Source organism: Solea solea, chromosome 16, assembly GCF_958295425.1.
Source record: "Solea solea chromosome 16, fSolSol10.1, whole genome shotgun sequence".
In the NCBI taxonomy this organism is placed as follows: domain Eukaryota; kingdom Metazoa; phylum Chordata; class Actinopteri; order Pleuronectiformes; family Soleidae; genus Solea; species Solea solea.
The window spans coordinates 14,101,120-14,112,195 of record NC_081149.1 but is presented as its reverse complement, the minus strand read 5'-3'; the positions used below and the strand labels follow the sequence as shown (position 1 = coordinate 14,112,195).

At 39.6% G+C, this 11,076-nt stretch overlaps 2 protein-coding genes across 5 annotated transcripts; both read right to left on the bottom strand.

Moving 5' to 3' along the window:
• Positions 1-134: 134 nt before the first annotated feature.
• pycr1a (pyrroline-5-carboxylate reductase 1a) lies at positions 135-6,789 on the bottom strand. 4 transcript variants are annotated; one of them, XM_058654544.1, is made up of 9 exons: positions 6,374-6,789; positions 5,465-5,515; positions 5,224-5,295; positions 5,036-5,106; positions 4,482-4,661; positions 3,179-3,400; positions 2,982-3,074; positions 1,460-1,623; positions 135-1,163 (listed from the first exon to the last, which is right to left on the bottom strand). In XM_058654544.1, the coding sequence occupies exons 3-9, from the start codon at positions 5,288-5,290 to the stop codon at positions 995-997; spliced, it is 966 nt and encodes a 321-aa protein (XP_058510527.1). In that variant the 5' UTR covers positions 5,291-5,295; positions 5,465-5,515; positions 6,374-6,789; the 3' UTR covers positions 135-994. The 4 variants fall into 4 exon arrangements, with proteins under 4 accessions (XP_058510527.1, XP_058510528.1, XP_058510525.1 ...); XM_058654545.1 differs by having other exon boundaries at positions 6,411-6,789; XM_058654542.1 differs by having other exon boundaries at positions 5,224-5,370; positions 6,374-6,786.
• An 862-nt stretch (positions 6,790-7,651) lies between these two features.
• Positions 7,652-10,725, bottom strand: LOC131475408 (myeloid-associated differentiation marker-like protein 2). The gene has a single exon (XM_058653505.1). The coding sequence runs from the start codon at positions 9,795-9,797 to the stop codon at positions 8,886-8,888; it is 912 nt and encodes a 303-aa protein (XP_058509488.1). The 5' UTR covers positions 9,798-10,725; the 3' UTR covers positions 7,652-8,885.
• Positions 10,726-11,076: the final 351 nt, after the last annotated feature.

Sequence of the window (11,076 nt, the reverse complement as noted above, 5' to 3'; positions counted from 1 at the left end):
ATATATCCATATATATACTTAAATATTACTATATATATATATATATATATATATATATATATATATATATATATTCAGCTGGAGGGGATGGGATATTCAGGTGCTAGATTTTACACAAGAAAATAACACCCATAATCGTTTTCATGGTTTAATAAAAATAGAAATTCACATTCACATCACAAATTTATTTTAAGAACCATAATAGAAAAAACCCACTATACTGTGGTTTTTTTGACAATACATAGATACACAGTGAACACTGTTTTTCATGTGAAAAGTGTTAAATGGCATTTAGTGTATGTTACTAAACACAAGACCCGCATACACACAAACATGACACCCACAAGTCCACACATTCATTTTTTTTTAAACATATTTAAAAACACATCCTCCACAGTAACACGTTTGCCCTGTCTCACCATGATCTAACTACCTTTAACCTTTTAAAATCAATTTCACCCTGGTTATATGCAAAAAGAAAAATCTTATCAGATCATCTACTCAATACAAGGAACAGCACAGCAGTAGGACATTCTTGAATTTATCAAGAAAAAAAACCCTCAAGAAAACAGTGTATGTATTTTAGTAAATCACCAATTATTTTCATACAACACATCCTTGTATGGGCCAACTACAGACTTTGGCATCAGTTTAGCTTTATTAGGAAAAAGGACGTAGGAGGTATTTGTATGTGGTTTCTAGAATGTATCGTTTCTGATGTTTAGAAGTCTGCAGAGTCACAGTCCCCACAATGGTAACTTAACGATTTCAATGCTACATTGCTTGGTTAATGGGTAAACAAAACTTTTCCAACTACCATCAGTAAGGACCAGTATTCAAACAGGAAGGAATCCATTACCAGCATCAACTATTACAAAGGAAATTTCATTGCAAAGACTTAATATTGTTCACAGCTTCAACAAATGTCATATGCAGATTTGTCCACCACATTAGCTTATGTTTCAACAATAATCTGAGATAGAAAAAAAGAACATCACTTCTTCTTGGTCCTGGGGTTACTGCTGTTGAAGAAGCTGATACCACGGGATCTGATTCCAACAGTTTCAGCAGTCACTCCTGGCTGCTGCATGACTTGGTCCAGAGTTGTTTTCTTTATGGCAGCTGGGGAGATATTCTCTTGGTCAGCCAAAAACTGGAGTTTCCTTTGTTTAAGGGAAAGGCAGACCATAGTTACAAAGCAGTATACGTACCGTACATTTTTAGCACAGCATCCCTAATAGCATAATAATAGTCTCATCACTTGGTAATTAGGTACCAGCTGGCAGTTTCAAAATAATTTGCACATGGCTCCATCTACTGTCTGAATTCTGAACTTCCAAAGATCACCTTAAGGCCACTTAAGTATAACAATTAAGATAAAAGCATTCCCTGTGCGTCCATATGACAGGGAATATGATTTGTTGATTTGTTTGTCTCACATTGTTACATTTCCACCTACTTAGTCCTGACACAGGAGGCCTCGACAGCATTAATCAGGAGGCTGCGGAAACCACCGCTCTCCATGACATGTAGGGCATGGATGGTGGCGCCCCCTGGTGAGCACACATTGTCCTTGAGCTGCCCAGGGTGCTGCTCTGAGTCCAACAGCATTCGAGCGGCCCCCTTAGAACAAACAAGAAAGATGATCCACATTAGTCCAAGATGGCGCTGATTATATCATAAACAAACTGTGAATGTAGAAAAAAAGAAGAAGAAAAGTTTATGAATAGCATTAGGATTCATTTATTTTTCAGTGACAGAGCACATTAATCAACGTCAGACTGAAAATGTGCCAGAGTGATTCAAGAGTGACTAATTGTGGTCTCCATTTTCCTTGCCAGAAGATTAAACTTTCTCTGTCTGAGAAGAAAAACACATAAAGAAAAAAAGAAAAAGGAACCTCAAAACTGGGAGAGCCATATTTACACTGCTAGCACCACACTACAATAATAAAACTAGAAAAACTGGAAAACAGTTAACAGAAAAAAAGTAGTGTTATAGTACCACTTTTTGAAGGTCTTGTCTCAGACTGATATTTGCTCTGTCTTGGTCATAGAGCACTTGGACCAGTCGAGAACACAGTACAAATCATCTTTGTGATTGATTAAAAACTATCTTCAAATGTTTGCTGCTAACCAACTCTGCTCCAGACACGACAAGGAGAACTTGTGCATGTGAACATGTTAAAAAAAACACACAGCAAATGTGACTGAAGAGAGTGAAGATCACAAAAAGGTACAGTTTATCAACCAGGCTGCTTTATAAGCACACAGCACATTAGTCATCATTAGTGCTAATTTCAAGTCAAACTACACAGTTACAGATCAAATTCTACCTCGTCAAATGTCAGTGCCCTTGGTGTTTTCAGTATGTTGAGCAGGCATGGCTCTAGGCATGGGCTTAGAACATTGTACAGAGATTATGAATACAAATTTAACTTGTGAAATATTAATGATGTATATATTCTTGAAAATGGCAAATGCCTAAACCAGCCAAACTATAATGCCATTGTTATTAGATGTAGAATTGGCCTATCACGGATACTGTATATCAGTATGATGTCTGATATGATATGTCAGATATCTTGTTTGTGGTTATTTATATTATAATTACCAATCAAATGAAGGGAACTGATATTATTTCTATTGAATAAAAGATCACAATTGATCTGTAAAAGAGAGCCCACCTGATATTGTGAGAATATATCTATCAATCTATATATATATATATATATATATACACAAACACATACATATATATACACACATATACATTACAGTAGTGAAAATGTATTGTCAGTCTCTTTTTGCTGTGCTGTGAGAAACAACTGACACACAGGCAGCGTGGTCACTCTCATAAGACCAAATTGAAAAACGAGACGTTCCGCAACGCAGAAATGCTTCAGTGTGGACCCGGCATACAAGTCTATGTCAGAAACGTGTGTAACATCCGTATTTGTTAAGAAAATATGAAGGCCATACCAGGAGGGCCTGGGCTCCAAGGCGTACAGCCAGTCTTCTGGGTAGGCCCATTTTCACTCCACCATCAGCAAGAGCATCCACAGCTGTGAAAGCCTGCACAGCCACAATTGATAAACATGAGGAAAAACAATCTAAAGGATACATTTTTTCACAATTTCAGGACACATTGGATAATACTGTATGTAGAGAAGTCTCACATAGGCAGGGCCACTGCCGCTGAGCCCAGTAACGGCATCAATCAGATCCTCTTCCACCTCTGCACAGTATCCTACACTGGCCATCAGCTGCTCCAGAAGCTTCCCATCCTCCACCGCTGCATGGGTGCCTGTGGCATACACGGTGGCCCCTTCACGCACCACCACTGGAGTGTTGGTCATGCATCGCATCACCTTTGGAAAAGGGCGGTACTGCTGCAGTTTCTGCAAGGGGAGGAGCAAAGCACTAACTCATGGACTGCTTTCACTTGGATTTATAACCTATATATAAGTATAAGTTCATGATTTGAACTGTCCTTTGAGTCTGTCCTGAAACTAAAGCTGGATGACTAGAATTCCCTGTTTGTGTTTCCCCAGACAGCATTTTTTAACCTTATCTGTGAAGGTTACATAAATATTGCAAGGCGTTATATTGAGAGCACTTACTGAATTTCTACAGTGGGTGGAGTGGCTCAGTGGTTAAGACCGGTACCCTGTCTGCAAAAGACTTAATGGTCGCAAGTTCAACACCACCCCTGGCCGGTTGTACTCAATTCCCTTGTAAGTCGCTTTGGATAAAAGCGTCTGCTAAATGACATGTAATGTAATGTAATGTACAGAAGCCGAGAGCGGCCATGGCTGCTACTATATATATTTTTTGTAATTACGTTGTCTTGAGATCATGGAATAATCAATTTATTACCACGGGAAAATGGTCAACCCACATGATGGGAGATGAATCTTCCCTGTTACCGAAACCATGCTGGCCCCCCCCGGTTATACAATTAGGGCCTGTTTACAAGTTGTTTGATTCTTCCCCGAGTGCTTTAGGGGCCAATCTGTGATTATGAACCCGACAATATTCAGTCTCTCCACACTTATCTCATTATCATGAGATTATTATGTTGCAACCATGGGCACTCTCGGCTTCTGTAAATGTTTACAGTTTAGTTAGCTGATGTGCACTTCAAAATGCCAAGACTTACTGGGTTTTGTTGTTGTGACTAACATGTGACTATTTTGCTGGAGGGTCTGCTGAAGTCAGGCCATAAAACTACAGAGAAAGCTTTGTGATTAAATTGTGTGAATTTGTCTAAAAAAGGCATGAGTGTCATCGAGAGCTGCGAGATACATCAATGCGATGTTAATGTGAAACAATACATCATTGGGGATTTCAATTATCAGAATGTTAAACTATTCAGTTTTAATAGTCTGATTTTATGGGTTTGTAACCAATGATCACTGAATCCAATCATCGTTTTTTTTTCTTTGTTAGTGATGGAGGAAAAAGGCTGCTATGACTTGCCTTCTCTATGGAGCTGATGGTGACCCCTGCTGCACAGGACACAATTAGATGGCGATCTTCTATGTCTGATCCGATCTCATCCAGTACAAAAGGAATGATGTGGGGCTTCACGGCCAGGAAAAGAACATCACACTTGTTCACCGTCTCTTTGTTGCTGGTGGTGAAATTCACACCTAATTTCTGTGCAAATAACATGTCTTAGTATTTCACTAGATTGCAGTATCAATTGGGATTGATTACATGCATACAATGATGTAATTCTGAATTGAACACAACCTATTGCAATTTGACCTCTTCTACAAACACACATGCTTACACATACATCCATACATACCCAGTAACATCAAATAATATAATACTAGGAAAACAAAGATTCCATGTTCCTTCATCTCCATACATTCCAATACCCTTTTAAAAAGGTTTCATGCTTATGATCATTTTAAAACTTGGCCACATTTCATGAACACAAAACAACATAGATTATTATTCTAAATTGAATACAATTATTGTTGGAACCAGCGTCATAAACACCCATTCCCTAGTCGTCTACCCACCCGCAATCCCTGTACTGTTGGGAGATCCGTGTCTGGGGAACTGGCTGTGATTCTTTGGGTGGCAATCACGCCTTGAAGGAGAAAACACAGTCAGGAATCAATTAGACGTCTGATTGCAATCAACACACGCATCAAGACCACAAATCTAAAAAACACAAAGGGTGATTCAAGTGTGATTCAAATCTCACCTGCAGCTGAGAAGCCCCTCACCAGAGCATGGGTCAACTGGCCCGCTCCTATGAAACCCACGCTCATTTTACCTGTGTGTGTGTTAACAGCACTGTTGAAGTGGCCGTAAGATATTTACTGCCGTTACTTATTCTTGAACAAGTTGCCTGCTCAAATCAGGGTTAAAAAGTGAAACCACGATTAGAGAGAATGCTGTTAGCAAACTGCAAAGGCTGCAATTTAATATGTGATATTCCTCACCTCAAACTTCCAAGTGAGTTGCAGAACCTATGAAGCCTTAAGTCACCAAAGCTTTAAAAGAAAAAATCAAATGTAATTTAAAAAAAGAGAAGATAGTGAAGATTATAGTAAAAAAAAAAGGGTGGTCCAAAATTACAACCTCTTTTGAGCCAACCTGGTGAATGATATAAATGAATGAAATTGTCATTCTTTATTGTCCACAAAAGTGGAAATTTGACTTTGGTGGTTAAAGTGGTTAAAAAAGACAAGACAAACAATTATACAATTAATAATTACAAAAAGTTATTGAATGTGGTATAAAAGCCTCCTATAAATGTTCTTGGTTGATGTTACATACTTAGTTTTACTGATACTACATATTTTTATTTTCTATATATCGATTCCAATCTACTCTTTTATATTCTATTGCCCGTGCATTTTTCATGAATTCAGAATGAGACACAATTCTTTGTGCTTTCCGTTTAACCTGCTTCTGCTCTTTCCCTATAATTTTACTGGCCATGTATAATTATTATATTATAGAATTTACCTAAATTTAGACACTGGATCTTTAACAGTGAACAAAAAAACATAACCTGTCCTCACAGACCCTTGACTGTGCTGTATATATATATATATATATATATATATGTGTGTGTGTGTGTGTGTGTTAGAGCATTTGTTTGTGAAACACACACATGTTTACAGAGCTCCGGTAGCTGATCACATTGCATATTCATCATGGCAAGCGATGTATATCAACAACTGTCATTGACAATTTATCAATGTCAAGTAACTAGCACTAGCACATAACAACGGTTGTAAACAAAACTTCCTTGTTAAGCAGAGCGTCATATCTGAATACACAGTGGCAGCAGCCATTTTGTCGACGGTTTACGTTGTTGAGGATTTAAAAAATAAGCAACTTACTGATAAACAGCGACGAAACAGCAGCACAAAAACACACCTGAAATGAGAAGACTTTCAAGTCAACGTGGCCCGGCTGCTTGTAACTTCACCGTGGCGAGACGTTTTCCTGGCGGACACGTTAGAGAACCAATGACATTGCGTGTTTAGTGAACAGGTGACGGCGCTCGACCAATCACCGGGGTTCCTCCAGTCTGGAATGCCAGTTGCGTCAGGTATTGCCGCGGGGTTGCAAAGTTTGTGAAGGGGATTCTTTATCACCTTCTGCTGGCGAAGGCCTGAAAGACACTGAAGAAAACAGCGGGGACAGAGACAGACCTCACACTGTCCTCACCCACAAAGCAACGCGTGTATCCCAGTGAACAGTCACAGATATGGCAAGCGGTTTTAACATTTTATCGGTCGACAGGACATTCACTACCGGTATCTGTGAAGTCAGTTTTACTAGTCAAAACTACAGTCCGTAGTTTACTATTTACTAGTCAGAATGGCGTCACAGATACCTATAGGTCAGTATTTACTTGTCAGAATGACGTCACAGATATCCGCTGTTTACTAGTTAGAATGACGTCACTTTTGCCGTTCGTGTGTGGGGTTATCCACAGCTGAATTGTAGATATCTCTGATTACCTCTGATTACTACGTCATTATGCCGAGTTACAACTCAAGTTTGATATATCTTTAATTATCCTCAATTCATAACCTGTAACTGTAGTTTGACTGGTAAGAATGACGTCACAGGTATCTACAATTACAATTTATACTATAGTCACAGTGAAATTACAGCTTGTCAAAATTACATCCCAGATATCTGTAATGGCAATTCCAGACAGTCAAACTTGGCAGCATTCACCTACAGTGTATATGGTTGTGAAGATTTGATAAAGGGAAAAGCTTGGTATGGAAGCTGGAATATTTGGGGCTGCATGATACCAGAGAAGCTAATTGTTGAATACTGCAATAATGTATGACTTGCAATGAATACAACAAATACCTGGGTATGCTGTGGTAACTGACATATAGCCTATGCAGTCAGAAATTTTTCAAACAATATGATTTTATTTAAAAAAAGGTGTTAATGTCTCCAAAACTATAAATAAATAAATAAAACATAACTAACACAGGGAACAACTGTACTGTATCTATACTGTATAATAACCACAGTTTAAGGAGTCTTTGTGATATGTGTATATCGTTGATATGTGTTGCCCATATTTTGACAATGATTCACACTAGTTTACTATTTATTTTATCTCAGTAAAGAAAAAGACATACAAAACACACTATTCAGTATTTTTATTAAACATGGAACCAAGCAGAAACTTGACAAAAGCAAAAAACAAAACAAAGTCACACTGCATGATTATATTTATCCCAAATAATGAAATTCTTACTTCTCACAATGTTGCTCCTTATAATCTTCAGTATCAGACACCTTTTTAACATTCAGTGGATAACAGAAAAATATGATATATGATGCATATAGCATAAAATGGCTATTAAACCAGAATCTACAATCAGTGCACATTAGTGTTGTAGTCAAGACTACACTAATGGACAAGTCTGTAAAAGGCCAATATTTCACATAATCGCCGAACTGCTATCTTGCAAACACATTACCATGGTAACATAAATGTTTTATCAGTTGTATGTATTATCCTTCTGCAAAGTACCAAACCCCTCCCCAGAGCCAGACCTATTCTAGGATTAACACGGTAGACTATTTGATCTGTAACTGTGAATTTGCATTAATGAAGTCATGTACTGTATGTTAGACTCTCATTTCTACCTCTCACGCCAATGTGAGGGAACATTACCATGTTGTTTGGTTTTTGCTGTGTGTTTTTCTTTAAGATGTAGTTCAGAAAATGTTGTAATACCGCCACTGACAGGCAAACACATCCCTTCTCCTTGTTAATCAAATGGAGGTCTTGATTTTAAATCCTAAATCCTCTATGACTGAGACAGAAGACAGAATAAAAATGTGTCTAGAACCAATATTGAGACCTTCAAAAAGCCCACAAGACAATTGCATACTGTAGACATAATATATTAACATCTCTGAGACATGTGTTTTTATGATTTAAATAGTTTAAATTACTACAATACAATAAATGACTGAGGGTGTTTATCTAACGCAACACTATTCGGATATTCCAAACATTCTTTCTTTCATTCTTTCCTGCAGGTCCATCTTGTTTGAGATCTCCAGCGGAAGTCAGAGAAGTGGGATGTATTCGATGCTGAGATGGAAATGTTTCCCAGAGTCTTCATGTTCTTCCTGGTACGTCACTACAAAACTTGCTATGCAGCATATATGGTATTTTGAGTAATACTGTCAGTTGGCAGCCTGGCACAGAGGCTAAATACTAGAAAAAGAATGACTAGTGACAATTAAAACTGTTACACATACATAACTCCATTAAATCATGGATTCAGTGGATTGAGTCCATTGAGGCCTTACTGTCAAGGAATTGCCTCAGAGGCTAAAATGTCTTCCGGGGGTGACTTTTTTTTAGACAGCAGAACTGGAGACAAAGCGTATCCTCTGAGAGTAAACCAGATCGATAAAATATAGGATTAGGTTGACACAGGTGAACACTGCCACCACCAGCTTGCTGTCCCAGGGACACGCTCCACGCGGACAGTCCTCAGGACGAGTAGTGGCACCATATTTCCTGTCAAAACTGAAGATGGGCCAGATCAGTGCAGTGCTGAGGTAGAGGATCACAGCAAAGAAGGTGTAGACGATTACGAATCGGTCAAAGGGAAAACGGAGGGATGAGGTCCTTCCGGAAACTGTCAGTATGACCACGACCACAGTCACAGAGAAGCACAGGCTGTACACCACTACACAATACTCCATAGCAATGAAGTTGTTGTACTCACTGTCATTGGCAATAGCCCCAAAAATAATGCAGGCCACAAAACTCTGGACCACCTTGAGTAGACCAGACACAGTGGCCATGTAACCCACCACAGCTCCTGGTTTGGCTCGAGTTAAAAACACCTCAACTCCGTATGGGAAACAGCAGACACTGGAGCAGACAGTAACAGCAATGCGGTAGATTTGGACCTCGCAGCTTTCATCCGGGCACTCAGTCTGCAGGAAGTAAACAGGGTAGACCACAGAGGCAGTGATGTACATGAGAGTTGCCAGCATGGCAAAGGCCACGGTGAAGTTATCCCAGGAAATGGGCATGCAAGTGTGGAGCCGCGTGATGTCCAACGTGAAAACGACCAGTGTCACGGCAAAGCAGAAGCACCACACAAACATGCAGAAGGTTCCATAGTTGTCGCTGTAGCCTGCACTGTGGGACACAAGGGCCATTATGGTGCAGCCAAGCAGCATCTGGCACATTCGAGCTATACCCAAAGGTGACAGCACAGCGTCTTTGTTGAGGTAGTGTCCTCCATGAGGATCCATGATGTGTCTTCTCCCCCCAGAAGCAGCTGTTTGTCTTAGTGAGACTCTCAGCGTCCTGTTCTCTGTCTCAGTGTCCTTGCGGCCTACTCTTCTCTCCCGACACAGTCCTTTCCTTGGTTGCCTTTTATAGATGGACCGTAATTATAAATGTCTGTAATTCTTCCCGGACTGTGCTTTGTAATTACAGAACTGTGTTTAAGTTACAATTTTACACTGTTATACTGAAGTTGGTACAATAGTTTGTTATAGTAAGGCAAATTCAGTTAGACCTTTTTAATGAAAGATCCATATGATCGGCAGGTTGTTGTTGTGTGTTAAGTAAATGCCACAACTTGGCTGTACAAGCCTATGGACTATACATGTAGAAATTATTTTTATATAAATAAATATAAATCATATAGCACTAGTATTTGTCTTTTTTTTATAGTGTTTTTATGTATAAAGATATGATCCTGATCTTACTGACAGCCGTGGTGTATGTCCTCAGAAATCTTTGTTTTCCAAGATTGTTTGCGCTCTTCAATCAAGTTGTCCAGTGTGTCACAAGTTGGTGAAGTGGTGTGAAGTAATTGCTTGTCCAATGAGTTTTCCTTTGTAAGATACATGCAGGGATCAGTCTTCCAACAATAGCCCCCTGTGCCAAACAGGTGGAGTATCTCGTTGTGTTGTCAGTCAAATCCCATTACTCCGTGAATCGGTCCTCGTAATTTCTTCACTGTAGGCTTTTCTTAACTGTCGGTGAAAATCATACAGTCTGTCGGCTCTCGTCTCTTGCGCTTTGCCTCACGGTTTCTGTCTCCTTTTTACCTCTCGGATTTCGTCTCCTACCCTTTCTCACCCACATAAACATACACTGTCTCCCTCCTGTGTGTCCCGTGTGTGTCCGTGTGCTCTCGTTGGACTGCTAAGGGATGGCTTGTAAAATGAAAGTTTGTGCCCAGCCCAGGGTTACAGGCCGCACCAGGTCTATAAATAGGGGGTCTATATTCCACAGAGGGGTGGGAGGCTACATGTGGCAGGCAGTATAAGATTCGTATTTCAAGGGTGCACCCGGAGTGGCTGAGTCAGAGCTCCCTCAGTAAGAAACTGGCATTTATACACAGTGTAATGATAGGGCAGGAGGCTAAGTCTCCCATTAGAGACAGAAATTACATACAGGTCCAGGGGGATGATTATACACAAGTGATGACAGATTTGAACTATGCACGTGAGAGGGAAGTGGAAATGGATTAGCATTTACTATAAATACTGGAACCTGTGATATTAGTATATGCTGTGA